General features: G+C 38.6%; 2 protein-coding genes across 7 annotated transcripts; both read right to left on the bottom strand.

The window, feature by feature from the left end:
- Positions 1-6,968: 6,968 nt before the first annotated feature.
- Ids (iduronate 2-sulfatase) lies at positions 6,969-20,142 on the bottom strand. 6 transcript variants are annotated; one of them, XM_077421253.1, is made up of 10 exons: positions 19,907-20,142; positions 10,653-10,738; positions 10,372-10,549; positions 9,739-9,869; positions 9,499-9,670; positions 9,113-9,262; positions 8,880-9,017; positions 8,553-8,717; positions 8,169-8,485; positions 6,969-8,063 (listed from the first exon to the last, which is right to left on the bottom strand). In XM_077421253.1, the coding sequence occupies exons 3-10, from the start codon at positions 10,397-10,399 to the stop codon at positions 7,707-7,709; spliced, it is 1,458 nt and encodes a 485-aa protein (XP_077277379.1). In that variant the 5' UTR covers positions 10,400-10,549; positions 10,653-10,738; positions 19,907-20,142; the 3' UTR covers positions 6,969-7,706. The 6 variants fall into 6 exon arrangements, with proteins under 6 accessions (XP_077277379.1, XP_077277378.1, XP_077277376.1 ...); XM_077421252.1 differs by lacking the exon at positions 19,907-20,142 and adding an exon at positions 15,949-19,151 and having other exon boundaries at positions 8,169-8,479; positions 10,653-10,960; XM_077421250.1 differs by lacking the exon at positions 19,907-20,142 and adding an exon at positions 15,949-19,147 and having other exon boundaries at positions 10,653-10,960.
- Positions 10,954-13,222, bottom strand: LOC143905696 (uncharacterized). The gene is made up of 3 exons (XM_077421258.1): positions 13,063-13,222; positions 12,532-12,984; positions 10,954-12,463 (listed from the first exon to the last, which is right to left on the bottom strand). The coding sequence occupies exons 1-3, from the start codon at positions 13,220-13,222 to the stop codon at positions 12,165-12,167; spliced, it is 912 nt and encodes a 303-aa protein (XP_077277384.1). The 3' UTR covers positions 10,954-12,164.
- Positions 20,143-20,237: the final 95 nt, after the last annotated feature.

The raw sequence follows: 20,237 nt of genomic DNA, 5'->3' as shown, positions 1-20,237 counted from the left end.
TTATTATTGGAGCAGTTAGTCGTGCTTCTATGTAGGCGTTCCTATGTAAGCGTTCCTATGTAAGCGTTTCTATGTAAGAGCGGCCGTTGTGGTTGCCATGCGCTGGCCGATGCCGATGTTTCTTTATTTTTTTGTATGCTACCTTGTCTTCTCTTCCCCGGTCGAGAGAGTCAGTCGAACAAGAGCGCGGTTACATATAACGTTCTTAATAAAGAGTTCTTATTCTACAAGCATCTCATCCTTCGAATCTCCTACACAAGTATAATCTCTCGCCAAGGTCCAACAGGTTATGGGCCCAGCCGAATAATCGTGTGGAAGGAAAGCTGAGAGCTTGTAAGAAAACGCGCGGTCCGTGTGTGTCGCGAAAGCCGTAGTTCGTTTGTCGCGAGTCGAGAGATTTCTTCGTCGCGAATCGAAGGAGAGATAGTCATGGCGAGTGAAATATCTACAAAGCACGTCACGAAGTTCGACGGCTCAAACTTTCAGGGCTGGAAGTTTCAACTAAAATCGGTATTCGTCGCGAGTGGGATCGATGATGTAGTAATCGGTACAAGAGTAAAACCAGAGGACATCACGAGTGCTGCAGCGAAAGCCTGGGTGAAGGACGACGCGAGAGCCATGTTTCTGATTTCATCGGCACTAGAATACGCTCAGTTAGAGTGTTTGTTATCCTGCTCGTCCTCGAAAGAAATGTGGGACAAACTCTGCAGAGTACACGAGCAGAAGTCAGCTTCAAATAGATTGTTGCTAACGCAAAAATTCCACGAATACAGAATGGCCACAGCGGATTCTGTCGTGCAACATATCGCGAAGGTCCAAAACTTGGCGTTGCAACTTGCAGACGTTGGCGAAAATGTGTCTGACGTTACTGTAATGGCCAAAATACTCGCGGGGCTAACACCAAAGTTCAGTATGTTCCAAACAGCGTGGGACAGCGTCGACCCGCAGAATCAAACACTTGAGAATCTTCAAGAAAGACTCATCAGAGAGGAAAATAGGCTGAGTGTAGAGGACGAAGCAACTAGTGCCTTCGCAGCAATGAAGATTCGTGGAAAAATGAAGAAAACGGGTGAAAAGAACGACGTAAAGAAGACAAGTGAGAAGAACGATCGCAAACCAGGGCGATCAAGAAAAGACATTGAGTGCTACAATTGTGGTGGTAAGGGACATTTCGCTCGTGAGTGCAGGAAGAAAAAGGACAAAGAGGAAAACAGTGGCAGTCAGTCAAAGGATTGTGCATTTGTTGTGACCTCCGAAGAAAGTCAAGAAGCCCGAGAAGAGTATGTTGAAGAGAAGAAACTGCTCTGCCTAGATGTTAAAGAAGTCTGGCTTACCGACAGCGGGGCATCGAGGCATATTACCCACCGACGCGATTGGTTCGTGAGTTATCGACCGACCGCAGGAGAGACGATAATGCTGGGCGATGAAGGAGAATGCGACGTTATCGGCGTAGGATCGATCAAGGTGGAGAAGTGCGTGAACGGTGTATGGAGCGAAGCTACACTAGAAGATGTTCTGCATGTACCGGGAATACGAAGAAACCTGTTCTCGGTTGGCGTGTGTACCAGTAAAGGTTTCGAGGTCAGTTTCAAAGAACGAAGAGTAGAAATCAAGAGAAAGGGTGAGACAATGGCAATCGGAGTCATGCAACAGAATAAAATATACCGGCTCGTTTTTAGAGTGAAATCTCAAAGCGTCGGAGAAGTGAACGTGTCTTCGACAAGTTTAAAATTATGGCATGAGCGGCTGGGCCATGTCAACGGACGTACCTTGCGCGAAATGACACAAAAGGGTCTGATCGGTGGTATAAAACTCGATGATACAAGTGAGTTCTTCTGTGAGTCGTGCAAGTTGGGCAAGTCGCATCGCCTGAAATTCGACAAGAGTGAGAAAAAACGAGACAGCGTTCCCGGTGAGTTCGTTCATACAGACGTGTGCGGGCCCATGTCAGTTCCATCTCTACGTGGTTCAAGATTTTTCGTAACATTTAAAGACGATGCGTCGGGTTTCCGTCATGTCTTTTTTCTGCGTCACAAATCGGATGTGACAGAAAAATTCAAAGAATACGCGAAGTTGGTCGAAAATAAGTTCGGTCGACCTATCAAAACACTACGTTCGGACAACGGGCGAGAGTATTGTAATCGTCAGATGAGTGAATATCTAGCATCTCGCGGTATTCGTTTAGAGAAGACGGCGCCGTATACGCCTCAGCAAAACGGCCGGTCGGAACGCGACAATCGAACCATCGTAGAATGTGCACGAACAATGCTTCAGGCGGCCAATCTCCCATTAACTCTCTGGGCCGAAGCAGTAAACGCGGCGGTGTACTTACTAAATCGAACTCAGTCGGCCAGTATTCGCAAGACTGCAACGCCGTATGAAGTATGGGTCGGAAAGAAGCCTAATCTCAGTCACGTCAGAATCTTCGGCTCGGAAGCTTTCGTACACGTGCCGGATCAATTTACCAAGAAATTTGACGCTCGAGCGAAGAAAACAATTCTCGTCGGGTACGATGGTGAATCCGCCAATTATCGCTTATATGATCCAACTACGAAGCGTATTTCCGTATCAAGAGACGTCGAGTTCAATGAGAAGTCAATCAACGATAAAAAGACGGAGAGCTCATCAAAGCAAATTGAAATGATCCTGCCTGTCACTGACGACGATGAAGAGGTGGAAGATGTCAATGACGAAAATGATGAGGTGGAAAGTGTCACTGACGACAACAATGAGGTGAAAGAGCCAGCTCATAAGCCTGTTGAAGCTGTTAATCCAGTGATCCAGCGGGGAGCAAAGGCACCAGAAGATCCAGGGCCAGCTGTCAGAACGTCAACGCTGAGAAACAGACAAAATCTAAAAACACCTGCCCGATATCAAGTAAATCTAGTGGAGTACAGCGTACCGACAACCTTCAAAGACGCAGTAACTGGTCCAGACGCCGACAAGTGGATAGAAGCCATCAAAGATGAAATGAAATCACACCAGAAGAATCAAACCTGGGTGATCATACCTAAAACTGCACAACAGAAGGTCATCGACTCGAAATGGATTTTCAAGATACAGCAGGACAAGAAAGGAGAGATTCAACGATATAAGGCACGTCTGTGTGCTAGAGGTTTCCTCCAGCAAGAAGGACTGGACTATACTGACACGTTTTCACCCGTTGTCAGGTATGACTCGATTCGAGCACTGTTAGCCGTGGTAGCACAAGAGGACTTGGAGCTCATCCAGTTTGATGTACGAACTGCTTTCCTCTACGGGGAATTGGAGGAAGACGTCTATATGCAGGTTCCGGAGGGGCTCGACCTTGATGACATCGAGAGAAAAAACGTGTATAGTGATGTGGTCTGTAAATTGCTAAAAGCCTTATATGGTCTTAAGCAAGCACCACGGTGTTGGAACCGAAAGTTTAAGACTTTTCTAAAGTGCTTTAATTTTAAGGAGTCCGAGGCGGATGCATGTGTGTTTCGCGGTAATATCGGTGATCTGGTTGTCTATCTTGCGCTATTCGTAGATGACGGACTTATTGCAGCGAAAGAACAAGAAACAATAGACTCTGTTGTGAATGTGCTTAATAAGTCGTTCGAGATAACGCTCGACAATGCTCGTAACTTTGTAGGGTTACAGATAGATCGCGATAGAATAAGTAAATCGTTAATTATTCACCAAACGTTGTATGCTAAGAAGATTGTCGAGAAATTTCGCATGAGCGAAGCAAAAGCGATCAGTGTTCCGATGGATCCACATGCAATCTTAGCGCCAGTCGAGTCAGATGGAGAAAAACTAATTAATGTTCCATATCGTGAAGCTGTAGGCTCTCTTATATTTTTAGCCAGTGTATCACGTCCAGATATTGCATATGCAGTAAATAATGTTAGTAGATACCTAAGCAGCCATAATAATAGTCACTGGCAGGCTGTAAAGCGAATATTTTCCTACTTAGTCGGAACAATAGATTTTGGTATTCAGTATTGTAGTAGCGAGAACGGTTCTCAACTCACGGGTTTTTCCGATGCCGACTATGCGAGTGATGTTGGTACACGAAGATCAACAACCGGATACGCATTTATTCTAGCTAACGGTGCAATTACGTGGTCCTCACACCGTCAGAAGTCAGTCTCACTGAGTACAACGCAATCGGAATACATTGCAGCAGCGGCGGCTGCAAAAGAAGCATCGTGGCTGAGAAGATTACTAAATGATGTCGGGTGTCAATGCGTAGAACCTACAGTACTTTATGTTGACAATCAAGGAGCTATACGCTTGGTAAAGAACCCGGAATTTCATAGTAGAACTAAACACATTGACGTCCGACACCATTACATTCGAGAACAAGTTGAGGAAGGGATGATAAGGGTTGAGTACATTTCAACGGAATCGCAACGCGCCGATATATTAACAAAAGCGCTGCCGAAAAAGCGCTTTGAAATCTTGCGTGAAAGTTTGGGTATGGTTTCCCTTGTAGCGAAGCACTCAAACGGTGGGAGTATTGGAGCAGTTAGTCGTGCTTCTATGTAGGCGTTCCTATGTAAGCGTTCCTATGTAAGCGTTTCTATGTAAGAGCGGCCGTTGTGGTTGCCATGCGCTGGCCGATGCCGATGTTTCTTTATTTTTTTGTATGCTACCTTGTCTTCTCTTCCCCGGTCGAGAGAGTCAGTCGAACAAGAGCGCGGTTACATATAACGTTCTTAATAAAGAGTTCTTATTCTACAAGCATCTCATCCTTCGAATCTCCTACACAAGTATAATCTCTCGCCAAGGTCCAACAATTATATTTAAGTATATAATCAAATCTGTGTAAACAAGTTACGCGTTTACACTTTCAAAATTTTACTATACAATATATACAATTCAGAATAATATAAGATCAAATGCATTTGTGAAGATGCACATCACCAAACATTTACATAGCGAGGCTTTACTTTATATAAGGGTAAGAGGGATATTAGAAAAAAAACCCATATAGTTTGCATGTATTGCAAGATCTTCACATGTAGCGAGGCTTTACATAAGTCACTTAAAAAAAATCTACATTTTGCAGTTTATTAATCTATTGTTAGATTGCTTCTTGTTTTTCATTAGTTAGTTATTAGGTGTATATACCCTGCGTTCGTTTTCTCCCAATTTCTCCCACTGGGAGCATGTACTATACTAAAAATATATAGGGTACGTTACGTATATTATAAATGTTTAATATAGTATATGTTCCCAGTGGAAGAAAACGAACGCAGGCATAGTATTTTCCAAACATTTTTGATAGACATATACATTGATAGTAAATATCCTAAAAAATTACATTTTCTTATCGTAAGTAAGTGTTACGTCCTGTTGACTCCACGATTTCCTTCTTTCGTGGAATCACTCATCTCATCACACAAAACAGACGGAAACCATAAAATAGCGGCTATCAATTGACGAAGCGGATGCATTCCAACTGTCATCGCTCATTAAATGGTAAATGACGAAACCTTCCAGAAGACTCGAACCTAATAAAATAGGCAAATTATAGACTTGTTTGTCACATCCCATCTAATTCTACGAAATGAAGCACGAAATTTCAATTATCACGAAATTTCATGGCAAAGGGCGCAATAAATTAAAAACGCCATAAGGATCTGGGTGACCTCTCGGGTCACGGAAGGGCTAATCTCACGCTTTTCCGTGAAACGCAGATTTGACTTAAGACCCACGGCTCGCGGCGATTGATAAAATTAAGACTCTGGAAGGGACTGTCAAAGGGCAAGATGATAACGTACTCGCCAATGAATAGCCGCTAATTAAAAATTGCTCATAGGCAACGACGATTTTTGGGGAAAGTCACCACGGGATAGGCGGAAAATTGAAACATACGTCACGATCAGAAGAGAACTCTACCCAATCAAATCGGATTAAAACATAATCCCGCCTCCTTAATTTTGTATAAAAATCGCGACTTTGCGCACTTGAACTCACTTCTGATCCAGTCCGAGACGTCTTAAAATTATATTTACCAGCCGTACTTGTCAACTATCATCCAGTTGTATTCCTCAAGTGAAACTAAATTCCTGTCGCGTCGCGAGTCGATTCTGTGCGCGTCAAGACACATCACAGAACCGAGCCGAACCTACCTCCGGGAGAATCCGGCGCAGTCACCTCAGAGATTCCCCAATCACAGCCGTCAACAGTAAGCCTGAGATACCCGCTCGGTTATCTATATACATCCCTACAGTATACATATATATATGTGTGAATACCATACATGAGAACACGTATATATATTTATATATTTATATAAAACCGTCTTTAAAACTCCTTCTTTTTTTTCGAATTCAAAATCATAAAAAAATTTTAGTGAAGTCGAAAATTCACCGCCGCAAGTCCTTGGGGATAACTATCCGCAATCGGCTATTTCGGAACAGGCGCGCCCGCATAGTGGAGCAACAGCTCCTAGCCTCCTTTTTAACACGCGAACAGTCTCCGCATATCGAACTCGCTATCCCCGATTCTCCCTCTTCCCGATCTCCCTCATCTGCCTGTTGTTCCCTTGCGTATCGGGTGTTCCCCGATACCCCAGAATCTTCCCCCCCTTTTTTGAACCTTCCTACTCTCCAGTTCCTTCCGAGGAACTTGCGGAGTTCCGGGAGAGATCACCCTGCAACTTCTCCCCTGTTCCTTTCGGCGGAACTCCTTCCCCCTTTAGTTCCACCACCCTCTATCGCGACAGATCACCCTCTCCCTCCTTTTCCGACTCGAGTATCGAAGTACTCGAGGAATCCTCCCCGCGTTCCCTATCCCCTACTATAGAAATAGTATATGAATGTATAAATTTATAACTAATCGCTAATCAACCATTGTATCGTAATAATTGCCCCTTACGTAATCATGAATTTATAACTAACTATTTCTCTAGAATAAATTTAAATATTTTATTCCGATAACTATGTTATTAAATTAATGTTTGAACCCTCGTTTTATATATTCACGCATACATAGTCAACACTTATTCTTTGCAATCTACTCACCAAATGTATCGTTGACGAGCAGAATATCGATCTTTATAAAAATTCTCCCCCATCTTCCGAATTTGTACCAGGACGAATGTCAATCCACACACACACACACACCACATTTCCACGTATTATTATATACAATAATGATTCTTTAATTTGTAATAATATTTGTCTATTCCTTTTACAATAAATGTTCCAATTATTTGATTAAAATAAACTCAATGTTTATTTATTTATAAATAAGACCTCACCCCTCACTACCTCTCTAAATCGCACAAGGTCCGATCCCCGGTAATAGGGATATTATCCTTGACCGAAAACAGGACCGCGAGTGCACGAAAACTCTCAGTAGGCGTAATAGCGTCCCTTCTGGACGTTGACCCACGACTAGAGTTTTCCCGGAAAGTGCATTCGACTCGAGGCACGCGCCCTTCCAGCGTGAACCCGAGATACCATAGAGATCTCGTTACGTCTTCCTTTACCCCCTCCCTCGGATAGCCTATCCTTCGCTATCCGTCGAACCAATGTACCTAAATTTCGGGGTTCTGACGTAACATAAGTTATGATTGACTATTAGCACGCATTTCTGTTCAATTTTAATATATGATTATATAATTTATTAATTACATATACTATATATATATACGCGCAGACAGAATTCTCTCAAGTATTTAAAATATAGATATAACGCTACATATTGTTCATTGCATTGTAATATCAGGATGTTGTGTTATGATTTTGATATTTTGGAAGAGCATTTCTCCATCCATCCTTTAGCAACGCTCTGAGATATTCTTTTGTTTTTAACATTTTCGGCGAGGCCTCTACGTTAAAATCTTCCGCCCTGTCAATTCTGTGATCATATAATTCCTCCGCGATAATAATGTCCCAATCTGGTTTGCATGTCTCATATGCGAATGGTACCCACGCGGTGTAACGATAATCACTGGTCTTCAAACTATAGCCCATTATATTTATTTCTTTCAAACGTGGCTTGTCGCTGTTAGGACGGAGCGTAGGTTGAATACCTGGTCTTGGATACTGACTGAATGCTGCCTTTTTCCAAGGTATGGTCTGAATATTTGCAAATTGCACGAGGGACAGATTATATATAAGAATGGAGAACTTTTATTTTGTATAAAATGTATAATTAACAATGCAATAAAAAGTATGCCTTACTTGACATTCCAAGGTACTTTTTATAAGTGGTAAGAGTGTGATACCCTCGCCACAAAGATCGAGCGTTTTTTTTCGAGAAATAAGAACATTTCTCGAATGCAACCGATTGTCGTCTGTATCGTTAATTTGACATATTGGTATGGGAACACCCGCTAGATCCGCGACTGTCGGAAATATATCGACGAGCTCCACAGTAGCTTCTGTAACTCGACAGTGTTTTTTGAGATGTAACGCACTGTTCCCGGTAGATTTATTACGTCCTCGTTGAATATATACTCCGGAAAGATTTTCTTTATATTTCCTTACGTATTCTGTAACTATATTCGAAACATTTCGACATCTAATATATCATGTATTTCGAATTGATTTTATTTTCCATTTTACCATTGTTTGTAAATTGCGCATTATATCTTGTATGATCTGTAGGTATAGCGCTGTAATTATCGGTATCAGACGTAACCGTTGGAATTGATATTATCAAAGGTACATGCACGGCAACGTCAAAATTGCTATATTTAGACCAGACAGCATGTTCTCCAAGTGCCCAACCTATTTATTTAATATATCAATTAACTATATAAAAAAAAAATAATGTAACACATACATTACTCTATGTATATTTTATTTCATTGATTGACCCAGGCAGTATGCATGTCTAAAAGACATCTTTATGGCGTCTTTTAGACATACGTACTGTCTAGATAAACATACCATGATCGGATGTTAATATTACAATAGTATTTTCTCGGATCGTTGAGACGTATAGCTGATGTATAAGCTTGCCGATTATATTATCGATGTAAGATACGGCTGCGTAGTACGATTGAATAATTTGCTTAGCGAATTTTTCTGAAAATAGTAATGACAATCGATGAGAAGCAAAAAATGTAGAGATTCATATATATGTTTAAATATGAAATAAACATATCAATTGCGCGATATACCTGGTATCCTTTCCCAGGGAAATTTCAATTTTAATCTTGCTACATCCTTTCGCCATCGGAGATCGGTCCAAGGATTATATGCAACGTTGTTTACATTTTCCGGCCACAGGTACGGTTTGGGCACTTTGAACTTCCATATAGGATGATATTCTGCAGATTGTTTATAATGCAAGCTTTACATTATTCACCTGTTTTTTTTCTATGACATTATTATATCTACTTTACATTATTCATCATACGATTATTCATCTGTTTTCTTTTATATTTTACGATTATAGAAAATATTACTGAATACTAAAATGATATCAAATTTATTGAAAAGAGATCGCTCTCTTAAATATAATGTTATTTCTGATTTTGTTATATAATAGAAGCTGAAACTGTACTTAGATAGCGTTTAGGATACTTCAGTGGTACGTGAGGTTTCTGAAAGCCAACAGCCAGAAAGAAAGGATCGGAGTCTTTCCTGTGCTTATGTATGAATTTTCTCGCCTCTCGTAATGTCTCAACATCGGGTAACGTTTTGTTCGGCATGGTTGAAACGCGTACCGGACATATCTGTAAATGTGATACATCAGAGGTACGTTCCATGTAGGCGGCAACATAAAAAAGATATTGCGCGTTACGAGATTTGTTGCCGCCTCCGATTGCGAAGTTGTCCTACAGACCGGAGCATTCTTGTACCGATCTGTATACGGATGGAAAGGCTTCTCGGTCCACGAATAGGGACTGTCATCGGATCCGTTAGAACTTATGCCTGTATAAATGCTAGTGTTTGATTCGTGAGCCGAAACAAGAAACGCGATTCTTGGTGAAGCGAAGGCTAACTTAAATTCGACCGAACTCCAATTAATTTAATCGTCGATCAAGTAATATCCATATCGTTACCATTTTGTTACTATTTTGTTACAAATAAAGTCATTAATTTTGTTGTTTAACAAAATTGTAGTAACAAAGATCAGATATCAAGGACAACGGGAATGCAATTAGAAATTTTACTGTAAGCAATTCTACCAATTGAATTAATCAAGCGAATTAATATCCACTTCTATCAATACAGATATTTTTTAATTCTTAGAACTAGAAAAAGATGTAAGTTAAACCATGATTAAAGTTAATCTACATTGATAGAAGAATGGACATAAATCAGGCGGAGTTCGGTCAAAATCGCCCTGATCAACATATTCAGCGTCAAATACGTGGTATATATAATAAGTGTGGCAGAGGAGGGAAAGACCTGTACCACGTAACTTCTCTACCTGGATGAAACACCTTCCCTATGGACATCGTGGTGTATCCATTGTTTTTTAGGTGCTCTGGCAACGTGGTATAATTGCCCGCCTCGTCGCGCCAATAGTTGTAAAAATCGTAAAGCCGAAGGGTGTCCGGTCTTCTACTTGTCAGAAAAGAGTTTCTACTGGGCGCGCATAACGCTTGCTGCAAAACGATCATTGATCAGCTTTATATAGATCCAAATAAGAAAAGATGAAACGCTCGAAAGGGTCCGTCGGAAGGTCAAAATTATGCGAGAAGTAAAGACCTGGGCGAATGCCTCGGTGAAGACAACGCTGTCCTCGGCTAGGGCATCTATATTCGGCGTGTACGCGTTGACGTCCCCATAGCATCCTAAAGTAGTTCTTAGATCATCGACGATGATCAGTAAGATGTTCGGACGCGCGACCACGGTAGCAGCATTACATGTCAGCGTAATCGCGATAAAATTAAAGCAGGTCACGGCAAACATCTTGTGATCATTGATGCATGCAAGACAGAAAAAAATGCGCTCGGTGCCGCGTTAGAAAGGCGTTCTCGTTCTCCTCACCCGCACCGTTTTCTCGTATATCGTTCCTAAAAAAATTGATGTCAGACCTTCATATTGTGTCATTCTACGCACGACAAACACGCGTCGAGTAATTTAATTTTATATTAAATAATAAATATCTTATGCTTATGCCACCAGAGTCTGCTAACATAATCAGACAGCAGATTGGCTGCAGAAACTGCGCAGGCAGAGGCTACTGACAGATAATGTAAGTAGATTAGCAGCAGAAACCGCGCGCGTAGAGCCTGGACGGTTCTTGAAGGATCTGTTAAATAATTTGCTGTTTGGATTATATTAGCAGACTCTGTTATATTCTTCTGTTGGTGTTCTGCCGATATCATATGTGATGTATCAGAACCAGCATCAAATCTGGTAGTCTTTCCGCTGACAAAATTTTGTAGCAGATCGATACTTGGCAAGATCTGCTTTCGACTTGGTTGTCTGGGATCCAGGACAGCATGTCTAAAATCGGGACATAAAACGTCTTAAAGACGTTATTAAGACGCCTTGTAGACATCACATTATCTCGATTTTGGACATGCGTACTATCTGGGGTATTAAATAATTTATTATATATATATTAATGTGTATATATATATATATATATATATAATATAATGTTAAATAAATAATAATTTATAATATAAATTAATATATTAAGGTAAAAGTCCCCTTTATGGAACACTTTTGTAGAGGTTATAGATTATTGATTGAATAACATTATTATAAGAGTTCATATATAAATATTTTGAGTTTTGATCGATAGGCTGGTGTTCAAAGATGAAATTAAACTTTGGAAAATTAAAATTCATTAAAAATTCGAATTATTATAAATAAAATACTAAAGCAAGAACCTGTACGTCTGTTGGAACACTATTTTTATAGCTTGTCCCCCCGTTCCATAATCGATGTCCCCTTTTTGGAACGCTCAAATATTTCTCGTTATAAATGATTAACTCGCACAAAAACATCACAAAATAACTTTTTAGCATGCGAAATGATTTTTAATAGTTTAATAATAATAATAATAGTAATAATAACCTTTAAAAGTTAAATAAATAGATATAATAAATTAGCGTTTTTAGCTTTTATTTTAAAATTCTAAAATATTACAGTTTACAACTCGCAATAAAATATTTCTCACAACATATACTTAACAAATGAGCATATTTATCATAAATAATGTAAGTAATAATACTTTTAATAATACTTGTGATCAAACATTCTTTGTTAGATTTCATTTTTAATCTTTTTTTGAATCGCTTTCATTTCTTCTTGTAACTTTCGCTTCTCTTCTGCTAATTTTTTCTTTTGCTCTTGTAGTAACTTTCTTTTTTCACTCTTTTCCTGCTTAATTTTTTTCTGCTGTTCCTTCTCCATCTGAACTTTCCACCATTCTTCAGAGGTTCCAACTGAAGGTAATTTATGTTTTCCAGTAGCTTCTAATTTAATTCTCTTTTTCTTGGGCAAGTATTCAGTAGGCAATGTAAAAGCTTTAGCAAAGCTTTTGTTCTGATCAGCGTTATTATCTGAAAAATATGTAAATATAAATATAAATTTATTACACTTTACTTAAAATCAAATCGAAATAACCAACCTGAATTTGAAAGAGATTCATTGTTTTCTTTACTGATTTCACAATGTCCTGATTCTTTGCTTAAGATTTTAGAATGACATTGAACATTTTCTTGTAAGGCTTCTTTGGACCTGTCACCTGTAGGCCTGGTGATTACTTCCTCGTCAACCAGCTTTTCACAATGTTCTGATCCTTCGCTTAATATGCTAGAAAGACATTCAACATCTTTTGGCAAGGATTCTTTGGAATTGCTACTCGCAGACCTGGTGGCTACTTCCTCAACAACCATCTTTTCACAATGATCTGATCCTTCGCTTAACATTTTAGGAAGACATTCAACCTTTTTTTGCAAGGCTTCTTTGGGCATGTCACCCGTAGGCCTGGTAGTTACTTCCTCATTGACCATCTTTTCACAGTGATTTGATCCTTCGCTGATCACTTCATAAACATTTTGTATGATTTCTGGCAAATTTTCTGAAATATAATAAATTTATGAATAGAAAATAAAAGTCAGATAAAGACATAAATAGGTTGAAATTTAATTGTACAAACCTTGTTCAGATTTTTCATTGCTTAAGTTTTCATGTGTCAAATTTTTTAAGTTTGCGAGTGAGAATACATCTGATACGCTATTATCAATACTATCATGTAACAATGAATCGCTTGAAGTATTACTAATATGCTCATTTGTACAGTTTACGTCTACAACCATATGATCTAACTTGCTGTCTTTCACAAAAGCATGGAGTTCATCGTCGTGAATGCTACTCTCTAATTCTATAACTATCACATCATTGTTTACATTCAAAATACTGTCATTCACAGGATTATCAGTCAGACTATCACTCACAGGGTGATACTAAAATTATTTTATGATTTGACAGGTTCTCAATTTTCTTAATTGTAGGACGCACTTTCACAACATTATCTATACGTATAAAAAGAGATAAATTGATTAGTTATAATAAATCAGAATAATAAAAATCATAAAATAATTAAATTGATTATGGCAAAAAATTATTATAAAAAATTGATCTAATTGTAAATAGTTAAACTTCTAAAAAGTTCAGTTAAAAATTACAGAAACAGAAAATTAGAAAAATGATTTTTATGTACCACTCGCAGCCTTCTTTATGTCAAGCCAATACTGAAATAAAGCTAACTTCTCAATGCCTTGATCCCATTTGCCGCTAGCCTCTGCCTCTTTGAAAGTTTGGAGTACATCATCAGATAGATTTTTCTCAAAGGTAAGTAGATGTTGTTTCATAGATTCAGTTTCTTGGCAGTCACTTTTCTGGTTTTGTAATTGTTGATCTACTTGATCCTTTTTCTTAGTTTTTTTCTTTTTGTGTAAAACGTTATACTCAATGGCATTAGGATTAAAAGGCATTAAGCCAGTTGCTTTAAATCCGTTCTGAATGATTTGTTTCTCATTATCGAATGAATTTAAAGCTTCTTCCAATACTACAGGAATATGTTCCTTCTTCAGCTTTGAAATTTTATTTTCAACCTTCCATTTCATTACGGTTTTGCGCCACAAATCTTTAAAAGGATGAAAAAGAGCGATGTCCAGAGGCTGCATAATGTGGGTTGCGTTAGGGAATAGAGCGATAAGCTCTATTTGCCTTTCTTTACAAAATGATACCAAAGGGATGGTGACATGCGACGAATGACCATCAAGATAAACAATAATGGGGAACTCAATATTCTTCTTTACTAACCAAGGATAAAAAACATTAGTTATGTATTCATAAAATGTTTCGGTAGTCATCCATCTATTCTCTGAATTTCCTATACCCCAACCTACTGGGCACTTTTTTAAAATATTTGATGGTACAACTTCTTTGTACTTGAACATGATCATTGGAGGAGCTCGCGTACCATCAGCGCTGTACATAAACAAAGCAGTAAGGCTTTCTTTTTCACAGCCATCAAATATTTTATATGAATTCCTTGCTCCTGTTTCTGTTAAGACCTTATCAGATTTTGGTACAAATTGTATGTTTGTTTCGTCACAGTTGAAGACTCTTGATGCATGAATGCTTAATAGATTTTTGTTCTTCAAGTGCGATCCAATTTCTTCAAACCAGCCTCTTATATCCTCTTCAGTAACAGAAGCCCAAATCATACTCAAATGCTGAGGTGTCCTGAGAGTTATTTCAGGATGTCGTTTCCTGAATTTCTCGTACCAGTGTCGTCCTGGCCTATCATTATTAAAGGGAGTTTTTGTCCCTTCTAGTTGTATATAATTTTGCACAGAATCTAACAACTCAGTTTTCGTAGCTGGGTTTCCTCTTTCTGCTCGATACAAGATCCAGTTAATAATATCTTGTTCTATATTTGCAGGTAGAACTGTAGAGGGACTACTTTTTGATTTTAATTTATGAGGATTTTTCACAGTCCTATGAAGAGAAGTTGGCGGTACGCCAAACATTTCTGCAGCTTTCCTGTATGACATGCCCTTGTTAACTGCTTGCAGAGCCTTCTCTAGTGATTCATGAGAGTACTGTTTTCTTTTCTCCTTCTTCCATCCTTTTTTCTTCTTGCTCTTTTCTACTTTCTTGACCACTCCTTTAATTTTAACTGTACTCAATGTTTCTTTCTTCTTCTTATTTTTTGTAGCATTCTCTTTTTTCTTAGCTTTGGCTGGCATTCTGAAACTATTTAAGTAATTCTCTGTAACATAAAATTCAGAAAATATTTTTATTAAAGTGATCTTGCCTATGATTACTAAAATTTGTAGGTTAGTTTTGCATTTTGACTCCAAAGTAAAGATTGATATATACGTATGCATACTTACTTGTGTTCGTGATAAAAATGCCACTTAATTATCGTATTAAAAGCCTTTATATAACGATTGAACTAACACAAACTTTTTTAAAACAGATTGTAATGCGACAAATGATTGTTTGCAACATGCGTTTCATAAAACGGTACATGCCTTAGAGGCTAGGTACGTGGACTTGGAACACCTCTCCGGATCGTTCCATAAATACGGACTACAACTAATTTCATGTATCCGTTATGGAACAGTAGTTTATTTTATAAAAAACTGTTTCATGTAAAAAAACACATGAAATAATTCGATTCTATGAACCAAGAGCTACAAGTTAAGCTATTTCCGGATATTCAAAACCATTTAAATGTATAAAAATAGTTGAAACTCTTAATGAGTAAGAAATCAGCTCCTACGATTAGAATGATCACCGATTCGCACGGTTTTCGAGACAGACACAATCAAGTATTTTTTGTTAATACTAATTATTACAAAACAATATTATTGCACATTTTTTTAAAGCAATAATACTTGTAAATATTGATAAAATTTTTATATTCATCAAAGCTCATCATAATTATTTTTTATTTTAATTTATTTAATACTGTTCCATGTGAGGGACACGATTACCCAGGTGTTCCATAAAGGGGACTTTTACTTACTATGAAATAATAATATATTGAGCGTGGAGTAGTTTTGCAGAGTGCGCAGCAATCCTTTTCGAACGCGAAGTCGCGCGCGTCAGCCGGTCAGCGGCGATGCGGCGATCACCTGATCAGCCTGAAGTCAGCTGACGTTCTCGCGATGGGCGGCCAACTTCACGGAGATCCGTCATCATCCGTCCGTTATCAGCGTCATCGAGCGATCGAGCATCCGTGTTTTGTCGCTGTGTCACTTGCGTCACTTCGTACTTTCGTATAGGCTCGTTCCAATGTTGCTTCGCTGTACTTTGCTGTTAGCGATGTTTACGCCGCGCGCATAATTCTCGACACGTCATCGCGACGATTATGCGTAGACATTACCACAACGATCGTTTTATTTTCGCTTTTTAACTTATTTACTTCGCGGATCATTGTCGTACACTCCTTGTCTACGTATTATTAGTTGCCGAATTGCTCTAATGGCTATCAAATGATCATTCGAGACAGCAAATTTCGATGTTTTACTTCGCCAGGCGCGTGAATCGATTTGCGTATCAGAATCGATCGCAATAATTGTTTCGCTATGGCCTCGCCTCGATTGTTAAACGGTTTGAACGTGTAATATAGTGCTGACCAAAAGTTTGATATCATATAAAGGAGGGTCCACATTATCGAGCAGAACCGCGAGCCGAACTTCGCCGCGAACCGATCATGCGTCCACATTATCGAGCCGAACCGCGAGCCGAACTTCGTCGCGAGCCGATCATGCGTCCACATTGTCGAGCCGACGGGCTCGCGCGAGGCTCGCGAACCTCGAATCGAACATCAGTGCGAACCATCGCGTACTCACCCCACGAATCTGCAAGGATTTTGATGATACGCGGTTTGGCTCGCAGTGTCCCACCAAAAGTCGGTATTTCGACGAAACATCAAAAGATGCTTTTTATGATCAGATTATACGCTTTGTCGGGTGGTAGACTGGTAGTTAAGCTTCGAGCTAGACAAATAATGACAAAAAAACAAAAAATGAACGATGAAAGAAAACGTGAGTAATTGCCCAGTCGCTGTATTTGATTCTATCCACGTATGTGCAGTCTACACGTCTACTGATAGACAAAATGGAATGGTCTGATAAAAAAATGTTTAAAATTAATTAGTGATTATGAGCAGAAAAGATTATTATATACGGGACGCTAAAAATCCCGAACATTATAACAATTAAAAAAATGCATATTTATATTTACAATCGTATTTTTAACGTTGCAATATATATTATAAATTTATTGCGTATTTATCATAGATTTAGAGTATGTGTTTATGCAATATTAAATATAGTTGGTACCACTCTAAATATATAGTTTTATGGTTTGAAAAGGAATTAAGCTTTGAATACAAGAAAATAATAAAAGCACGCATATGTATACACATATTTAGTCGTCTTTTCCTGTTTTCATACTTTTTTTATAAGAAGAAATAAGTAAAGAACTCGAATGTGATAGTGACATGTGATAGTGACAAAAAGATGACGACATTATTGGCATCTCTGCAAAGAGAAAAAGCAAAAATAAAAAAAGTATGGAAACAGGAAAAGGGGTGAGTGAATATATGTATATGTGCTTTTATTATTTTTCTGTATTCAAAACTTAATTCCTTTTTAAACCATAAAACAAAATTTAAAATTAATATTGCATAAACATACTCTAAACCTGTGATAAATACGCAATAAATTTATAATATATATATTGCAATGTTAAAAAATACGATTGTAAATATAAATATGCATTTTGCATACATGTATTAAAAATTTATATAAATTTTATTATAAATTTCAATACGAGATTTAACTTGAAAAAATTTTAACTCATGTTCGCGGTTCGCGATGGAGTTCGATTTGAGGTTCGTCTGCAAGTTCTGCTCGAGATTCGGTTCGGGACTCGGTTCGCGGTTTGGCTCGATAATGTGGACCCTCCTTAAAATTTAAAAATATTCCAGTGAGATACTGAAAGTCCAATGCCTTTCTCAATATTTTTTCTTAATTAATTTAAAAGTAAATAGGCATTATATTTGGCACAGTTGTGGTTAGTATAATATTTAATTTCAAGAAAATTAGACTATGGTTATAAAGTCTTTCTTTCCAAAACTGAGCTGTGGATTATTTTGGAAATTGGAAGTCTTCCGTTCTTCAGAAAAAATTAATAAACTTGTAGCTTATATCTAGATTAGTAAAAAAAAGTAGTTCTACAAAAGTGGTTACCTTGGCGAAAAAAGTGTTAATACTCTTTTTATTTGTAAAAAATATATTCTTGTAGAGCTTGAAAACACTTTATTATATTTTTTATTTTATTATAAAACAATAAATAAAATAAAAAATGTTAAATTATAATATATAAGTTGGGTTTTATTTCATATAGTAGACATTTTCAATTAATAATCTCAAATTTTTGGAACCCAGTGTATATTACATTACATATATATATATTATTGTGTGTGTGTGTGTGTGTGTGTGTGTGTGTGTGTGCGCGCGCGTGTGTGTGTGGTGTATGTATATGTATACACGCACATCTTTAATGTAGATTTTTTTATTTTTTGTGATTCCTATCATATGGCGTTTCTGATCGAAGCAGATTTTAATCGTTCCAATAAAGTAATTAAATTTACTTTTACAAGTAAATTTCTCACACAATAACCGTACGCGTGTGTAGATATAGCAATATATTGTAATAATGCGAAATTTCATTTCCAGATTTGACATAAAGCTATAGTTTCAACATCGCCATCGACTATAGTAATCGACGCGTATTTCAAAAGCATAAAGGCGTGAAATGTAAAATAAAATTTACTAAAATTATTTACCATAAGAATAAAATCCAATCTGATAATTGAAAATGCAATACTCAATTATTCATGTTAATTAAAACCGATTTTCTTGAACTCTCATTAGATTAAAGATATATTTGAATGCGAATATAGAATCCGAAGTAAATTGCTATTAACACGAGAAATACCAAGGAGGGTCAAAATGACCCGTTTGACATTTTTAAATAATTTATTAGTCATTTTTAAAACTTAATTTCTAAAGTTTTCCCTGATTTTTATTGAAGTTACGTAGATAATTAATTTTATTAATTTTTTTCTCTTTTTTTCTAAGATTTCTCCGGTAGAAATAAATATAGATTAATCTCCAGTAATTCTAGTGTTAAAATGAAGTAATTCAAAATCGATATTTAATTATCCGTTATTTTATTCAAGTTTTTCTTAAACATTTATACCTTGAGCTGGAGAAAAAGGAGGGGAGATTATAATTAAATCAAATCGATCTAAAAAAAAGAAAAAGGAAGCAGAGAAAGCAAAAGAAAGAAAAATTTTCCTTATAAGGATTATTTTGTAGGTATCAATGGCACAATCTCTCTCTATAATAGTCTCTATTATTTAAGAAAGAGGAGAAATAATGGAAGTTCGGTGTTCTTTCTCTCCCTCCGGTAAGAACAAACATTCGCGAAGGAAGAGGGAGATCGTCGACCATCCAATCCTCATAACCATGCAAAATGATCGCGGACAAGATGCGGCATGCGGCGCTCATCGGCTCATGTCGCTTTCCGATCCGTCCCCGATCGCGGTCAGCCCCGTCTCTCGCCGCCCGCCGCTCTACCCCGCGGAGTAGATCCAGCTGCCGAATCAGCTGATTATTGTTTCGTTTCTCTGACACGGAGCGGGCCGTGGCGGCGCAACGTTAGCGCATACGTGTGTACATACATAAGCGTACCATACGACATTACTCGACGTTCCCACTGTTCCCAGCGCGTTTCTCTCGCCCGTTTCTGTTTCCGAGAAACCGCGAGCACTGTCTTTCTCCCACCCTCCCACCCTTTCTCTCTTCCGAATCCGACGTGTGCGTGCGCGCGAGGAGAGGAGGAGGGCAGGCATCAGGCTTCCCGCGACCCGCGAGCGTGAGCGCGCGCGCGTATGTATACATACTTACGTGCGTAGTCGCTTCGTGCCCGTGCCCGTGCCCGCTGTGCCAGCAGCGTGGGATCCGCAGGGGAACTGACGAGCGGAGGGAAGGACGCGAGAGAGGAAGTGAAGTCGCGCGCGCGGCGGTGTGTGATGCGAAGTCGCCCGTGCGCCGAGGCACGGTCCGTCCGTCCGTCCGGTCCGTCTGTCGTGTGTGTTCCGTGGGTCGTGCTGCTGCTGCCGTGCTCGCTTCCTCTCTCTCTCTCTCTCTCTCTCTCTCTCTCTCTCTCTCTCTCTCTCTCTCTCTCTCTCTCTCTCTCTCTCTCTCTCCTCTCTCTCTCTCTCTCTCTCTCTCTCTC

The sequence above is a fragment of the Temnothorax americanus genome, unplaced genomic scaffold (genome assembly GCF_048541705.1).
Source record: "Temnothorax americanus isolate GAGA-0224 unplaced genomic scaffold, ASM4854170v1 Scaffold66, whole genome shotgun sequence".
Classification (NCBI taxonomy): Eukaryota; Metazoa; Arthropoda; class Insecta; order Hymenoptera; family Formicidae; genus Temnothorax; species Temnothorax americanus.
Note: the sequence above shows the minus strand (reverse complement) of the source record. Positions and strands in the feature narration are given on the sequence as shown.